Source organism: Onychostoma macrolepis, chromosome 05 (genome assembly GCF_012432095.1).
Source record: "Onychostoma macrolepis isolate SWU-2019 chromosome 05, ASM1243209v1, whole genome shotgun sequence".
Classification (NCBI taxonomy): Eukaryota; Metazoa; Chordata; class Actinopteri; order Cypriniformes; family Cyprinidae; genus Onychostoma; species Onychostoma macrolepis.
Genome location: NC_081159.1, coordinates 19503755 through 19521983, shown reverse-complemented (window position 1 = coordinate 19521983; position 18229 = coordinate 19503755). Strand labels below are relative to the sequence as shown.

At 35.5% G+C, this 18229-nt stretch overlaps 2 protein-coding genes across 4 annotated transcripts; both read right to left on the bottom strand.

Annotated features, from left to right (window-relative positions):
- Window positions 1-245: 245 nt before the first annotated feature.
- Window positions 246-10256, bottom strand: pip5kl1 (phosphatidylinositol-4-phosphate 5-kinase-like 1). Of its 3 annotated transcripts, XM_058776200.1 has the most exons (11): window positions 10119-10256; window positions 9027-9221; window positions 5681-5731; window positions 5342-5496; window positions 4317-4441; window positions 4126-4160; window positions 3970-4025; window positions 3548-3660; window positions 3304-3466; window positions 2007-2045; window positions 246-1284 (listed from the first exon to the last, which is right to left on the bottom strand). In XM_058776200.1, exons 1-11 carry the CDS (start codon window positions 10131-10133, stop codon window positions 825-827), a joined length of 1407 nt encoding a protein of 468 aa, XP_058632183.1. In that variant the 5' UTR covers window positions 10134-10256; the 3' UTR covers window positions 246-824. The 3 variants fall into 3 exon arrangements, with proteins under 3 accessions (XP_058632183.1, XP_058632185.1, XP_058632184.1); XM_058776202.1 differs by lacking the exon at window positions 10119-10256 and having other exon boundaries at window positions 5342-5488; window positions 9027-9054; XM_058776201.1 differs by lacking the exons at window positions 9027-9221; window positions 10119-10256 and having other exon boundaries at window positions 5342-5488; window positions 5681-7685.
- A 4374-nt stretch (window positions 10257-14630) lies between these two features.
- On the bottom strand, window positions 14631-16762 carry dpm2 (dolichyl-phosphate mannosyltransferase subunit 2, regulatory). Its single transcript, XM_058776234.1, has 4 exons — window positions 16699-16762; window positions 16039-16128; window positions 15767-15869; window positions 14631-15293 (listed from the first exon to the last, which is right to left on the bottom strand). The coding sequence occupies exons 1-4, from the start codon at window positions 16702-16704 to the stop codon at window positions 15238-15240; spliced, it is 255 nt and encodes an 84-aa protein (XP_058632217.1). The 5' UTR covers window positions 16705-16762; the 3' UTR covers window positions 14631-15237.
- Between the last annotated feature and the right edge of the window lie 1467 nt (window positions 16763-18229).

Sequence of the window (18229 nt, the reverse complement as noted above, 5' to 3'; positions counted from 1 at the left end):
AGGTAAACTGTATCATTCCGTTAATATTCAATTAATTCCATAAAAGAAACATTACAGCATCATAAGATACTTGAAATATATATTTATATTTAATATATATTTTAAGCACATTTTTTAATTTTAATAGAATGCGCTCAAAAATTCTAGCTCCAGCAATATAAATTGGTCAATTACAAATAGCACAGTACAAAAGCAGCTTGAGGCCTGAACATTATTTATCTAAATCATTAAAGAAGATGCAAATATCAAACATTCTTTTTTTATTATTATACTGCATAAATATTTCTGAAAGCATTTGAATGCCCACTTGTGTAGTTCCACATAACAGTTTCTGAACGTGACAGACAGCAGGAAGGAAGTGACCCTGCATTTGTTGATAAGTTGTCAGTCTCAAAAGCCTTTCTGTTCTGGACAGCTGGCAATCAAATAGCAACAATGTACTTTTCAGTAAATGGGATATATGTAACCAGTATTTCATAATTCAATTATGAAAACAAGCTTAAATCAAAAGTTACACTCTCCTTTGCTCTTATTCATATTTTCATAATAGGTGCATAATCCCTATGCACCGTCATTGCGCTGTTACTTACATAACAATTTTAAATTGAATACACCTTTTAACTTTTGCATTTTTCATGAACTACAGTGTTTTAACAAGCACTTGCATTAGCATCGTCTTTATTTAAACAAAAAGCTATAAAAACGTTCACTCTCAAATGTACATTCAAATGTACATTCAGATCCTTTCCACTGTTTACATTACGAGGTATGTATGAGTCAGGTGTGCGAACAGCGTGTCCATCTGTCATCCAAGCTCTCTAATTTTATTTGGTATGGTCCTGAACCCACTGGCACAGCCTGTAACAGTAAGCTGGAGGACTGACTGTGGAGAATGTTTGTCGTGGGTGTCTCAGTCTTTTCCACAGATGCTCAAGCCTCTTTTTGAAACCATAAACAGTGAAGATGTCAATTATCCCAATGAAGTAACGCTGCTCTGGTCCATCAATGACATGAAGTGGGTTTTTGAAGTTAGGAAGCAATCTCCGGTTCTGGGCCTGAAACGTTTGTAGATCGGCTGACTCTGTTCCCACTCTACTTTGTTGCTCAATTTTGTCTTCCTCAGGACTTGCTATGCCCATTGCACCATTGCCACTGTGCATTTCTGTTACGTGACATTGTGTTGTATTTAATTCCGAGAAGAGGAGTGTGGAGTCTTCCTCTGCCACCACCCCGGGTACAGTTGGTGAAGTGGCATGTGTAGGACTGAATGTTGCATTTACTGACCTAACAGCCAGTCAGAGAAGAACACAGAACAGAACAAAGAACATTAACCTACTGAACGATTGCCATTCGATGTTGCTTGTTTCTGGGTTGAAGCTCTTTTTTTTCTGCAGAAGATTATTACACCTGAACATTCCATGCTGTTAAAGGTACAGTTTACCCAAAAATTGAAAATCTTACATCATTTACTCACCATCATGTCCTTTCAAACCCATATGTCTTTCTTTTTTGTGTGGAACACACAAAGTGTGTTTAGAGATGTTTTACAGAATGTTCATGCTGCTCTTCTCCACATAATGAAAATGGATGGGGACCAAAGCCTGCCAGTCACCTTAAAAGTAGTCATATGTTAACTTTGTGTGAGGAACAGACTGAAATTTAAGCCGTTGTTCACGGAGAAGCTTGACAGTCACTATTCACTTTCACTGTATGGAAAAGAGCAGCTTGGACATTCTGCTATATGTCCTTTTGTGTTCTATGGAAAAGAAAAAGTCATACAGGTTTCAAAAGACATGAGAATAAGTAAGACTTGCATCATTTTTTGCGTAAACCATTAGTTTAAATGATGGATAAATGCAGTAAATGAGATGATGTTCAATGACTAATGGAATGGTAGTAGCAAGTACACGCATGGTTATTATTATAGTTTAATAATTTAGTTTTTGTTATTTCTTTGAGACATTACTTTGAAAATGACATCGAAGCTAGATATGATAGCTACATGCCTGCCTGCCAATGGCCGTTTGGAGAAGAAAGAGAAGGATCTGGAAACAGAGTTGAACATGAACATTCACAGTCAGGGTAAAGCCTGTTATCCTTAAATACTGAACTAAACTAGAGATAGGAGGCAGCAGAAAGAAACGTCGGTAACACTTTAGAATAGGGAACACTTATTCACTATTATCTACGACATTTCCCTCAGGAAATTCCTAATTTGCTGCTTATTAATAGTAAGGTCGTTGTTAAGTTGAGGTATTGGGTAGGATTAGGGATGTAGAATAAGGTCATGTAGAATAAGGCATTAATATGTGCTTAATTACTACTAATAAATGGCTAATATTCTAGTAATAGGCATGCTAATTAAGAGACCCTAAAATAAAGTGTTACCCACTTTGGCATAGGGACCAATTCTCACTATTAACTAGTTGCTTATTAAGCATTGGCTGTTCATTAGTACTTATAAAGCACATATTCTACATCCCTAATCCTACCCAATAATTAAACTTAACAACTAGCTTACTAACTATTAATAAGCAGCAAATTAGGAGTTTATTGAGGAAAAGTTGTAGTTAATGATTTGTTAATAGCGAGAATTGGACCTTAAAATAAAGTGTGACTGAAAGATTTTGAAGAAAATATTGTCTATGAACTATGAAAACAATTAAAGCAAGAGCCATCATCCACTTAATCATATAAAGTTCATCACAATATTCTGCGTGCATCTCAGCAGTCAAGCATGAGCAGTTCATTCAAATGACTGTGTGGTGATAGCAGTGACCACCCGACAGTATCTGTGTGCCGTCTGACTGTGTCAAGAATAGAGTTTTTATACAATTATGAATGCCAGACTACGCCAACTTTGAGACTTCACTGAAATGTGTATACTATTATTGTGAAAAGACATTTCATATTCACTCTCCACTGTTTTCTATTCACAATGCTTTTTAGGTACAAAAATACTAACATCTTTCAGAAAGATTCTATTCATTATATATACACCTCCAAAGTTTTTAAAAAAGTGCTCACATCTTGTTTTGAGCACATCTTGTATACAGTCATTTTTGACAGAGAACAGTAGTGTTCCTTCTTTGTTTAATGAAATGTAATTACACTAACTTCCCTTAAGTAGTAACATTAAATTATGTAGTTTGTGAAGATTTCAGGTTATTTTGATCATATTTACTAGAGGAATTTGAAATCTTTAAACAATGTACACAAGCAGGCCTTCATTAAAACAAATTTGTAAATGTCTATGCTTGTTTGTAGATGACTATATGCATGATATACTAAAATTATGCTCACTTTTTGGCACGCATGATGAGTGTTGCGAAAGAGAGACTCTGGCTGAGTTCATCCTGGTGCAGGGGCTGATGGGCAAGCAAGAGGCTATAGTCCAACACATTGAGCGTCTGAAGAAAGGCTGTATCAATCTCCACCTGATGCAGGAGCCAAGGGCGTTGCTGATCTGTCATATAAACAAGGAACCAAAGGATTGAACGTAGTGTTGCAGATGAAGTCTAAATATCATACAAGGAACTGAGCTTACCTAACTGAATGAACTGTCCTTCAAAATTAAGATCCTTCAAAACAACTATGATCTGGCTGCCTTCAGGGGCTGGGTCCGTCCACCGGCTCACCTCACAGCCCTTTATGTCATACCTTAAACATTGAGAGAAAAGGGTGAATGTAAAACTAGTGAGGAAGAGTAATGGAGAAGGAGGTGGGAGTGATTGATTGGATCATTATTCTTACCATTAGTGCAAGCCAAAAGTAACAGCTAAAAGGCAAAGCAATTTAATGACCAATAATTGCAAGGCTGTGGATTTTAGTAAGTCAAGATAACATCTTCTGTGGTGTACTTTCACAGAAGTGATGGAGAGATTAGAAACATTAAATATTTATATGATTGATAATGGACGAATCGTTAACACGTCACCATTTCCATTTATAACATGCAGTGAATCTTACCTCGCTGTGATTCTGTCATCAGGGTAAAAGACACTTTGCATCACAATAAAGTACTTCTGCACACAGAAAACCAGTAGAATTTTAGAACATGTACTCTCAGGGTTCATAAAAAAATAATTTTAACAGGAAATTGAAGATGCATAGCGAAATAATTACCATCCTCTGATATGCTATTTTGATCCTGTGAACACCTGTCCATGAATCAAGCATGACAATTGCTTAAATGGATGCAATAAAGATTTAAGGGTTCTAGTGTAAATCGTCATGAATTACACCTTCAAATTCATAATGCATTAAAAACATTTGTTGAAAAAGTAATGTTAATTTAATAGCTTCCTTTTTCTCACCTAAAAATTTGACAAGCAGAGAGTGTGGGTACTTCTCCAAATGTTCCATGTAGATTCTCAAGTTAGACAAGAGAAATCGCGCTTCTCTTTTACTCTGTGTCTTTAAGAAGAACAGCTTGTCATTACTAAACAGAGAACAGAGAAATGTGGGTTAAAAGACATTTGGTTTGATATCAAACATATATACTATTCCGTTAAAAAGTTTGGTCAGTCAGATTTTTAAATGCTTTTTAAAATAAGTATAAGGTTGCATTTATTTGTTTAGAAATCAGTAAAAAAAAAAAAACAATGAAATATTTTCACAATATAAATAAACTATTTTTTATTTTAATGTATTTTAAAATGTAATGTATTCCCTGTATGGCAAGTTGAATTTTCAGCAGCCATTAGCATCAGTCATTAGTGTCACTAATTCCTGCCCAAGAAACATTTCTTATTATTACCAATTAAAATCAGTTTTGCTGCTTAATATTTCTGTGGAAATCATGATACTTTTGCCTTTTTGACTTTTGATTTTTTGATTAATAAAAAGTCCAAAAGAAGTTTTAAGTTGTTACTATCACTTTTGATCCATTTAATCCATCCTTTCTGCATATATATATATATATATATATATATATATAGAACAGTAGGGTATATATTTATACCTATATCAGTTCACTCAAGGCACACCAGGGCAGTAACTGTCATATGAAGTATAGCTCCTATCTAAATGAATGGGGGAAAAACCCCAGAAAGAAACATTATGTTTCGATAACACGTTTCAAATAAAAACATATATTTCAAAGAAAAAAATCTGACAACAAAAGTATACATGTGGCTGAAATCATGGTAAAATGATATGCAGGTTCTAGAATACAAAAATCTATCAAAAAAGGTCTTTAAAATGAAGTACAGCCCTTCTTATACAGGCCACATTGAACTATGTGATTTCTTCCTTTTATTTTTCTATAAGTGGTCTGTCTTCTCCTTATACTGCGCCTAGTGCATATGCTCCTGCATGTGAAGAATTTGTGCTGACTCACGTTAGGAAGAAGTCTGCCTTGCTTTTGGAATTGCTGATGAATTGCAGGTAGCTGCCTTCAGAAGAGAGGGACTGCTGATATTCTTTCTCTGTCATCCCCAGGGAGCGCCGCAGACTGGCAAACACCGGCCCAGCGTACGTCTCCATCCTGAAGTCCTTCACACAGTCACAAACACAACAGAAGAGATTCAGTAGAAATTATACATTAATATCTTACGTATAATTCAAGCAAAACAAGTGCATGCTCAACAATTGCTTAGTAATTACATCACAGTTTGTCCGGTACAGCAAAATAAGCTAAAATTATAGTAAGAAGTGCTGGCTTTTTCTTTTAACATACCTTATGGATTTGAGTAACTTCAAGAGTATAGTCATCCTCAGACAGCTCATCCTAAAAAACACAAAATATATTATCAATACTGAAAAGTATATTGTATAGTTGATTACATGTTTTTGCAGGTATTGTTTTCCTTTTTGTTGTTTAAGTGTGTGAGAGAGAGAGTTGCAAAAGAGCTTTGAACCCCAGACAACAGGCAGCACATTCATGCATCATACTGCTGCCTAAGCAGCCTGGATTCAATAGAATCAGGGGTCGGCAACATCATCTATGTGTGTGTGTGTGTGTGTGTGTGTGTGTGTGTGTGTGTTAGTGAACAAGCACCACACTACAAAATAGGTTGAGTAGTTAATAATCAGGGGATGTGTTTGCCTCATAGACAAGTTTGTGCGGTTCACTGAAAATGGCAATAGAAAGCTATATTGAAAAAAGTGGGGAAGAGGTCAATGTCATTCATTCATTTAGATTCTGGAAAAATCACGTTTAGAATATCTGAGTACATTTTAATGTGTCTAATGGGTCTTAAAAGCACTTTAACCATGACTATATTCACAAATATCACAAAATAGCAGGCAATTGATTGTCGTACTGCTATCATAAAATGATTTACAACATAAAAAGGCATATTTTTTCACAAAAACTATATATGTGACCCTGGACCACAAAAGCAGTCTTAAGTCGCTGGGGTATATTTGTAGCAATAGCCAAAAATACATTGTATGGGTCAAAATTATTGATTTTTCTTTTATGCCAAAAATCATTAGGATATTAAGTAAAGATCATGTTCCGTGAAGATATTTTGTAAATTTCTTACCGTAAATGTATCAAAACTTAATTTTTGGTTAGTAATATGCTTTGCTAAGAACTTCATTTGGAAAACTTTAAAGGCGTTTTTCTCAATATTTAGATTTTTTTGCACCCTCAGATTCCAGATATTCAAATAGTTGTATCTCGGCCAAATATTGTCCGATCCTAACAAACCATACATCAATGGAAAGCTTATTTATTCAGCTTTCGGTTGATGTATAAATCCCAATTTAAAAAAATTGACACTTAAGACTGGTTTTGTCGTCCGGGGTCACATATTATTTTCAGAGGTGTAAAATACTTGAGTAATTTTACTTGATTACTTTACTTAAGTATTATTTTGGGGGATTTGTACTTTATTCAAGTACGATTTAAACTGACTACTTTCATGTTTCATGCATCAAGCACACATATTTCTACTTCACTTATGACTTTCATCAGGTAAATGTCTGGCTTCAAAAGTTTCAAAACCATCAAATCCGAGGAAGCATATTGAGGTAGCAAAGTTGCATTTTCCCAAAAAATGTTTATTCATTATTTGTTCTGTTTTGATAGAGCCATTAGCTGTGTAATATATTAGCTGAATGCACAAGATTGAGTGCAAATATAATCAGTGATGAGAATTTAAATACCATTAATATTTTTTGTGGAAATATTTTCTTAATTAATTAAAAATCTCCAAAAGTGTTTAAATAAGCATTGTTTGTTAAATTAATTGTAATTCATGTTCAGTGATGTTCTCACCAGGTAGTGGATAAGTTGTATTTATAATATGTCATTATATGACACACTGAGTAGGAATCAGGACTGTCGATGTTTTTTTTTAAAATCTTAATAATTACATGATTTGCTCTTTTTTACTTTTACTCAAGTATGTTTTTGGAGTATTTGTACTTTCACTTGAGTAAAATTTTTGAGTACTTTTTACACCTCTGATTATTTTACAAATTTCATTAATTACTTAAGTTCCCTGACATGTAAATATGTATTTTAGCATGGCTGTAACACATTATTGACAGAATAAAACCCCTGTATTTCTTTTAGGCATCAGTGAATGCCACAGTTACTGCGGTTTCAATATTCTGTCATCTCAATAAGAAAATTAATTTATAGAAAGCATTGCAATGCTACGGGAATAATCTATGAAACATTACAAATGTGACAAACCTATGTGGGGAAAAAATGAGTCATGCACTTACAGTACCACGTTCAGAGATGAATAGTACTCTCTTGTTCCTCTATAATATGCTAAAGCTTAGATATACATTGTGTATCAGGTATATGCTTATTATTTACTTATGTCACTTACTCAACTGTAATCTACATTCTCTTTTTCATGGTTTAAAAAAGCCACTGATTTCTGCTTGAAAATTTCTGCCTTCTCTTGTGGCGCTACCATGCACTGAGCACTATTGCATTGTTTGAATTCTCCCCTCCTCCCCAGTGCGTGCAATACAATGGTGTTTGTTTCCAAAACACTTGGTTATTCTTTCACACCATATGCTCTGTTACTCTTGAGCAAATTACCAAAATAAAAACAGCTCTAATCAAGCCTAAACACTGCAAAACGGTGCCCCTTCAGTACCACAAACACACAGTCTCCATGGAAAGATCACACTAAATCTGGTCCTCTCTGTGGAGCTTGTCCTCATACTAATAAATGGTAAATATAACACGCCTGTCTCCTTGGAGGTCTTAGATCATGCCAAAGCCGTCGTCTCTCACCTTTAATTTCAATGAAAATGTAATGTGAGCTGAACTGTTTATTTATCATATTTTGTATTTGTTTTCATAATTCCAAACCTGTTCGACTGCAATGATCTGTGACTTCTGTATAGATATATTTGTTCATATCAGCTTGAGTAGTAGATGTTAACACTAGCTGATGTCAGTAATGAACAGATTAGTCTGGGGGTAAAACAAAAAGATTTGAATAAAATGTTTTGATAAATCTAATTAAGGAAAAATGTAACAGTGAATTTAAAAAAAATCTAAAAGTGAAAAGAAAAAACCCCCTCTAAGTTGGCTTTCTGTCCGGTTTCTATTTCATTATAGCTTTGTAAATAGACTCATACTCTAATGCACATAGTAAGAAATGGCATCAAGGTTTTACATTTTTCATTTTTAATAGCATATCTGTACATTGTAATTCTGTCTATTGTGCATTTCCTGTATTTATTACTGGATTGTATTATATTATACATTTATAGCCTATTTTTTTGTTATTGCCTTATATTCTATTTTATTGCCTTTATTATGTCTGCACTTTATTTGCACTGGAAGCTCCAGTCACAAAGACAAATTCCTTTTGTGTGTAACATACTTGGCAATAAAGTTTATTCTGATTCTTATACTGATACTGATTAAAGAAAATTATATATGTTTTTTATATCTTCTCCACAGACCCCTGGGAGTCCACAAACCAAACACAACTCTAGCTATAACTGCATCTTTCCAACTGTAATCTTTTCCTTAAGATGGAAGAAGTGATATTCAATAGGGACTGGATGAGGTGTAGGTTCATGAACATGGGTATACTCACAGGTAAAGGGTTGTCAATGGTGTTCTGCACAGCAGCAAACAGCCCTTCCTTCATCATACAGGTGAGACTGTAAAACTCATGCTGCTGGTCGATCTCAAACAGACCCAGCAGTTTCCATTGCTGCCTCAGTCTTCCCCACCGTCTCCTCTTACCTGTGCGACTGTGTCGGCTCACACCTGGCCCTGACATCTCCATCTTCAACATACAATGGACATGTACTTATAAACAGTACACCAACTTGTAAAGCCTTAGAAGAAACTACATGCATTACCACATATTTTTTATCAGTATTTTGTGAATGTGTGTGTGTGTTTGTGTGTGTGTGTATATGAGACGTGAATATATTTTACTGCACTCTACTCGTGTTATAATGACAAAGGGATTGGTCATCATCTTGAAACTGGTTAAGGTCTCCCTGACAACAGAACAACAGAACAAAAACTGTATCTGTTCAAAAGGTGGGGTTACTCAAGACAGGGAAATTATTACTAGTGAATGCAGCACCATCATGGGAGAGCAGAGCACCCGCAGCAGGTCATAGCACAAATCTGACATTCCATCAGCTGCAAAAAAAAAAAAATACACTGCACCTTTAAGACACCAGTGTGTTCTTTGCACATGAGGAAATCATAGTTGCAAACAATTTTCAGCCAATTTGTCTTCCCAAGTGTCATGTGCCTAAATGGACTCTTCTGCACTGTACACTGACTGCCAGAGAAATATTTCAGACATAAGTTTATTTGTTTGCAGTGATGGTTATCAGCTGTTCTGCATGAAGAAATGCAATTTTTCAATATAAGTCTGCAGCTTTTCCCCCTCTAAATGCAGCCTGGGACTTAAATATGCCTCTGTCATCAGATCCACATATGAAGTGCAGATTTAAAGTCAAAGTCCAAAATAATGTATATTTTTACTATTCTGAATCAGACAAGGCCAGTTTTTGATTAACATTTTTAACAAACCAACAAATATTAAAACAGGAAGAGCTAGTCGAGCTGTCAGGAACTTGAGTTTATCCTTAGTTCGACAAAAAATAAAAATAAATAACAGAAACAAGGTTTTTCTGTCTAATAAAAACAGATGTGCACGTACCTCAGTGCGATTCATTATGGGTTCTCTTCTCTAGTACATGTCCTCGTCTGTCCGCCGGGTCGTGGATGGGAAGATCAGCGCATTCTCTCTGTCATCGCGTGACATGACACTGTCAGTGTGTGGATGAGCAGCTCGAGCTCTACCAGTCAGTCTCTCATTAGAACGAGCGCGACTGCAGCGGCCCATCCCACACACACACACACACACCACAAACACACTCACTGCCGCTCTGTGCTTAGATACGGAACACACGGGTAAGTATGCGGACACAAACAGACAATATTATTAGTGTTGATAGTAGATTGATATCTTACACATATCTTACACCTTGAACTAAGATGTTCTACACATATATTCTCTCTTTATACAGTGGGGGAAACAAATTATTTGATCCCCTGCTGATTTTGTACGTTTGCCCACTGACAAAGAAATGATCAGTCTATAATTTTAATGGTAGGTTTATTTGAACACAGAGACAGAATGACAACAACAAAAAAAATCCAGAAAAACGCATTTCAAATAAAGTTATAAATTGATTTGCATTTTAATGAGTCAAATAAGTATTTGATCCCCTATCAATCAGCAAGATTTCTGGCTCCCAGGTCTCTTTTATACAGGTAAAGAGCTGAAATTCCAAACGAGACCAAAGAGCTGTCCAAGGATGTCAGGGACAAGATTGTAGATCTACACAAGGCTGGAATGGGCTACAAGAACATCTCCAAGCAGCTTGGTGAGAAGGTGACAACAGTTGGTGCGATTTATTCGCAAAAGGAAGAAACACAAAATAACTGTCAAAATAATCAAAATAATCTCCCTCGGTCTGGGGCTCCATGCAAGATCTCACGTCGTGGAGTTTCAATGATCATGAGAACGGTGAGGAATCAGCCCAGAACTACACGGGAGGATCTTGTAAATAATCTCAAGGCAGCTGGGAACATAGTCACCAAGAAAACAATTGGTAACACACTACGCCGTGAAGGACTGAAATCCTGCAGCGTCCACAAGGTCCCCCTGCTCAAGAAAGCACATGTACAGCCCGTCTGAAGTTTGCCAATGATTCCGAGGAGAACTGGGTGAAAGTGTTGTGGTCTGATGAGACCAAAATCGAGCTCTTTGGCATCAACTCAACTCGCCGTGTTTGGAGGAGGAGGAATGCTGCCTATGACCCCAAGAACACCATCTCCACCATCAAACATGGAGGTGTAAAACATTATGCTTTGGGGGTGTTTTTCTGCTAAGGGGGCAGGACAACTGCACCGCATCAAAGGGACGATGGACGGGTCATGTACCGTCAGGGCCAGGGCATTGAAAATGGGTCGTGGACGGGTATTCCAGCATGACAATGACCCAAAACACACGGCCAAGGCAACAAAGGAGTGGTTCAAATATCATAAAAATATCATACTTATTTGACTCAATTTATGCAAATAAATGCAAATCAATTTATAACTTTTTTTTGTTGTTGTTAATCTGTCTCTCACTGTTCAAATAAACCTACCATTAAAATTATAGACTGATCATTTCTTTGTCAGTGGGCAAACGTACAAAATCAGCAGGTTTTTCCCCCCACTGTATATACTCCCGAGACCCAGAAACAAAGCTTTGTGAATTTAGTCATTTTTCATGTCATTACATTGTTTAGAGCATAAGAAAAAAATGAAATAACTAAACAACTAATAACTAAATAACCAGTTTTTCTAAAAAAAAAAACAAAATGACATGAATAGAATGGGATTTTTTTTTAAATCACCAATTTTAAGGTTTCAGGAGGTTTTTTTATACCAAATTTTTTATAATGATGATTCTCAACTGTTATAAAAGATATAACAACACGATTTGATATACCACTTTGCTTTATACAATATGTGTGTAAAAATGTCCATAAACTGGTTTTCCCATTAAACAAAGTTATCTATACACTGTATATTAAATATATATAAAATATGTCATTTGTATATTAGCCTAATGCTTTGTTGGGACAGAAGTGTAATAATGGGAGTAATAATTGGCCAGATTTTCATAACAATATCTAATATTTCATAAGAATATTGATATGTAATTTATTTTCCTATTCAATTGTTTTGTCTCCCAAAATGTGTAATAAATATGCTTTTAGTCCTGGTGTCCTCTACAGTGGACATGTATGAACTGATGGCCTGTTTCGTAACAGGAAGCCATATTTTGATTTGAAACCCCATAACATTTTCCTGAGATGTTGATTTATGACAAACAATTTTAATATTAATCAGATTTAAATGATAATTACAAAATATTGTTATAGGACAAAATATTATTTTAGAATATTATAATATTTCCATAAGGATGTGCAATTATATCACTGAATAAATGTCAGCCATTTTTAAAGACCAAGGAGAGGGAGTGGTCATGGTGAAACTTCCAAACATTTGATCTCTCTGAAAAGCCCTGAATGTGCTCTTCACAGAACATCCAGATTTAAAACAGTGACATGTAAGATCTCAGAGAAATTCACTAAATAATGTCCACTACAGAGACAAAAACTCCATAGCTGGGTCTCATATAAATAAATATTTTTATGGTAGGTTTATTTTAACTGATAAGAGACAAAAAAATCCAGAAAAAAAGCAGCATACAAATGTTAAAAAAGATTTACATTTTAGTAAGTCAAATAATATGTGACCCTGGATCACAAAACCAGTCATAAGGGTCAATTTTTCAAAATTGAGATTTATACATCATCTGAAATAATGAGCTGAATAAATAAGCTTTCCATTGATGTATAGTTTGTTAGGATCAGACAATATTTAGCCGAGATACAACTATTTGAATATCTGGAATCCGAGGGTGCAAAAAAATGTAAATATTGAGAAAATCGCCTTTAAAATTGTCCAAATGAAGTTCTTAGCAATGCATATTACGAACCAGAAATTAAGTTTTTATATATTTACGGTAGGAAATTTACAAAATTTCTTCATGGAAAATGATCTTTACTTAATATCCTAATGATTTTTGGCATAAAAGAAAAATCAATAATTTTGACTCATACAATGTATTTTTGGCTATTGCTACAAATATACCCCAGCGACTTAAGACTGGTTTAGTGATCCAGGGTAACATATTTGATCCCCTACCAACCAGCAGGAATTTTGGCTCCCACAGATGGTTATGTGCACATGTGGAACACAGATTAGTCCTGTCACTTTAAGAAGATACTCCTAATTTAAGCTCGCTGTGTGTATAAAAGACACCTGTCCATAGACTCTGTATCTTCCTTTCCAACCTCTCCACTACCGTGGGCAAGACCAAAGAGCTGTCAAAGGACATCAGGGACAAGACTGTAGACCTGCACAAGGCTGGAATGGGCTACAAGACCATCAGCAAGAAGCTTGGTGAGAAGGTGACAACTGTTGGTGCGATTATTCGGAAATGGAAGAAATACAAAACAAGCATCGATCGGCCTTAGTCTGGAGCTCCGTGCAAGATCTTGCCTCATGGGGTAAGGATGATCATGAGAAAGGTGAGGGTTCAGCCCCAAACTACACGGGAGGAGCTTGTTAATGATCTCAAGGCAGTTGGGACCACAATCACCAAGCAAAACATTGGTAACACATTACGCCGTGAAGGACTGAAATCCCGCAGTGCCTGCAAAGTCCCTCTGGTCAAGAAAGCACATGCACAGGCCCGTCTGAAGTTAGCCAGTGAACTTCTAAATGATTCAGAGAAGGCTTGAGAGAATGTGCTGTGGTCAGATGAGACCAAAATCTATCACCCCAAGAACACCATCCCTACAGCCAAGCACGGAGGTGGAAACATGCTTTGGGGCTGTTTTTTTGCTAAGGTACAGGATGACTTTACCATATTGAGGGGCAAATGGACGGGGCCATGTAGTGTAAAATCTTGGACGAGAAGCTCAGCCAGAACACTGAAGATGGGTCGTGGACAGGTATTCCAGCATGACAGTGACCCGAAACATACCGCCAAGGCAACAAAGGAGTGGCTCAAGAAGAAGCACATTAAGGTCATGGAGTGGCCTTAGCCAGTCTCCAGACCTTAATCTTATAGAAAATCTGTGGAGGGAGCTGAAACTTCGAGTTTCCAAGAGACAGCTAAGAAACCTTAATGATTTAGAGAGTGTCTGCAAAGAGGAGTGGACCAAAATCCCTCCTGAGATGTGTGCAAACCTGGTGACCAGCTACAAGAAACATCTGACCTCTGTGCTTGTCAACAAGGGATTCTGCACCAAGTACTAAGTCATGTTTTGCTTGGGGATCAAATACTTATTTGACTTACTAAAATGTAAATCTTTTTTTTTTTACATTTGTATGCTGCTTTTTTCTGGATTTTTTTGTTTGATATTCTGTCTCTATCAGTTAAAATAAACCTACCATAAAAATGATGATTAAGTGGGCAAACTTACAAAATCAGCAGGGGATCAAATAATTACTCCCCCAACTGTATATACACATGTAAATAGATAGATATAGATATGCTATACATATAAAATAAGAAAGAACCAACCACAACATTACAATGTTAAGCATATTTCTATTCATTTTAATGTGGGATTGTTTATATTACAAAAAGTTCTCTTTCTCATTCTTTATAGATTGTTGTTCTGAATTATTTTGCTGCTAAAAGCAAGCACTCCAGTTTATAAATACATCTATTTACAACATAAAAGAACAGCTGAATCTCCTCAACATAAAGCATAACTAAACAAAAAGAAAAATCCCATATTCCATTTAGACATCTTCCAGATACACACTGTACATATATCTACCCCATCTCTTAGGTGCCTAAAGTGTGTTCTCACATATTATTTGCTTCTATCTCCCTGACTATGGAAAGAATTCTCCAAAGCTAAACATGTCACAGGTAGCGTGGTCTTCAGTCAATGTTGTGGCCACTGGGTGCACAAAGCTCAAACAGACTACTATGCATACATGTTCAGTACTGCTTTGGCTATTAATTAAATCTATTTTGTTGTTTATTTTAAGAAGCACCTAAACATGTCTAATGGCTATAGAGAGCTGCTTTGGAGTTGATCTTCACACGGCTGTGTACAGGAAGTGGTACATCAACAGTGAAATGAACAGAGTTCGTTCTTGTGACCAGATGAATCACAACAGCCTGGAGAGTCTTAATCAACTTTCTTAGGTTTTCGATTCTTCCATGTTACCACCCCTATGAAGGTGCCTGAAAAATACAATGAGAGTAAATTTGGTCACTAGCGTAGACAGAGAAAATGAAAGACCAGAAGAAAACAAAGATATTTTGATTTTTTTTTTTAACTGTAAAAAATATGGTTGTATTGTTGTATTTCCATTTCCATTACATTAACGCATTTATCACAAGCTTTTATCCAAAGAGGAACAAAAGCAATTTGTCAAGGAGTCACATTATTCACAATATACTATTCAAGTTTCCAACTAGATTAGGAAGCAAGTTAGAAAAGAGGAGTAATGCACAGAAGAAAAATAAGTGCTTTTCGTGTATAAGTGCATTGGTTTAAGGGTGTGAGGTGGTCAAGTGCTTGCAGAAGAGGTGTGTCTTCTGCTACTTCTTGAAAGATGTGTTTGTCACAGCTGTTCGGAAGGGGTTTGGATATAATCAATAACATTATGAACTTGATATAGTACTAACATTATGTTGATGGATTGCTTGCTTACCAACAAAAAATAAGAGGATTAATGCTGCAACTCCAGGAAGTATAACTGAATATTCTCGTGGAAGAAAATAGCTGTGGATCACATGGTCACTGTCTACAAAAGGCTGGAACAAGGACAGAAGAGTCTGCATTGGTGTTTGGTCACTTTTTTCAGTAGCATATGAAACAAAGCATGTTATGGGTGTCATATCAATTTGGAAAACTACAAAAATTAATCTAATTTAAATGTTGTTAAAGTTTAAGGATTGAACACACATACATACAAACACTTACCAAGACTATGACCCAAATGGTGTAATACGTAAACAGCAACAGACTAAAACCAACAAGTCCAAAACCAACAGCTTGATCTGCTCCTGTTGCCTGAAAAGAAAATGATTTTAGAGCTTAAATATAACCTCAAATAAAAATGCAAATTACATTTAATATAACTCATTTCAAATAAAATGCAAACATATAATCATAAACACAATATATTTAAACAAATAAAATAAATATTACATTTTTGAGAAATTAATACGTTGTCTTTTATTGACTTCTATACTCTACACTGAAAGAAACAAATGGTGTGTTTTTAAGGCAAGTTTAAAGATTCACACTTATGGTGTGTTTACACTATGTCTGGATCTCTGTGACAGGTCACATTATTAATTAGCTGTAATAAAGCAACGAGCAAAGAAGTACTACTGAACAATTACATTTTAATGAATAAATAAGAACTATTCTTTTATTGGTGAATTATTCTATGTCGCCTAAATACGGACCACGACGTGCAACTCTTGTGTTGCTTATTAATCATATTAACTAGAAAGGTGGACAGTTAACAACCAGGAACAACGCGGCGACCTACAATTAGGCATAATATTAATACAAACACAAGCAAACGAAGAAAGAAACACACAACACTTCCACGTCTATTTCAGATCGTCTTACCATCATGAACGTGTCACTTCCGCATGAAACCAAAATGTCCCGATTTTGAAATGTACTTCCTACGAACAACGGAAGTCGTGCTGGGAATTGTAGTTTTTTTTTTTTTTTTTTTAAATATATCTATAAAAATTTCCAGCACACGAGGGCGCTCAAAGACAGATAATTAAGACGCGCTAAATTCACATCTCATATTAACATATGAACTTTTTGTAGCAGAGAGCGGGAATCGGGTGAGTTACCCGCTATGACTGAGCTACAGCAATCCTTCACTTTCAAGACTCTATTCAAGAATATATTCTAATATCATCTGGTTATCTTGTTTAATTTAACAACAGTTAAACTACCTAAGTTTAGTCAGCTAAGTTAAGACTGGGCAAAATGGGACAGTTTATATTTAGTTTCAGCTCATTACTGGCAATAAAAAAAAAAGCATACTTCACAAGAATCGGAGCTGGATGTTAAATAAATCACACAACAAAGATTATTATTTATAACCCAACATTAACTTTATTTCCCCCAAATAATACATACAGATAACCTCACCTGACAGTTGCATTAAAGAAAGAAACATTCACATTTGAGTTTAGAAATATAGTCATTAGAATGCATGAGACCAAACATAAGACCAAGAAAACTTTGGAGCAACACCACATTTTTTATATATAAATATCTGTCACAATCAGAAAAATAAATTCATTTCCATTCATTTTTAAAGAAATCTCCAGAATAGCCTATATTTCACTTTATGAATGTTGCTGTCATTAATATGGAGTTATCATGGAAAGCTTTCTGTAAGTGCATAGCTTTCATCCTTTACGATGGTACAGGAGAAATGAAGATCAACATTCTGGAGAATGTGCGAGTGATATTAGTTAGTCCTCGGTATTTAAGTGCTGTTGTAGTGAACTTCACATATATCTTATCATCTGAGGTTTCAGTATCCTGGAGCCTGTGCCACTCAATGCTGCTCCAACCTTAGATTTACATATTTTAAACATTATTTATTTTATATATAAATAAATGAACGTGCACGCATTGATTAAACAACCTTATCTGTAAAAAGAACAAAAGCTCCAGATTACTGAAAACTATAAACGACATCAACCCTCTTGCTTCCAACTTTTGCATATAGACCCCAGTCTGCTCCTGCAACAGCATCTTAAATCAACTAATATATATATATATATATATATATATATATATATATATATATATATATATATATATATATATATATATATGTGTGTGTGTGTGTGTGTGTGTGTGTGTGTGTGTGTGTGTGTGTATGCATGTATATATATCTACTCTTCTGCATTAGAAAGATCACAGATTACAGTCAATTATCACTAAAATCATTACAAAAGTGTTTGTAAGACAAAGAGAGAGAAGAGAGAAAGAACAAGAACCACAGATGGTCATTATTTCATCACAAATGTTAGACTTTACAGAATTATTTGACATCAAGGTTGAGGGGAAAATCCCCCTGAAAGAGATTCCAGTGAACCAGCCCGCCGGCTCGAAAATAAAGATG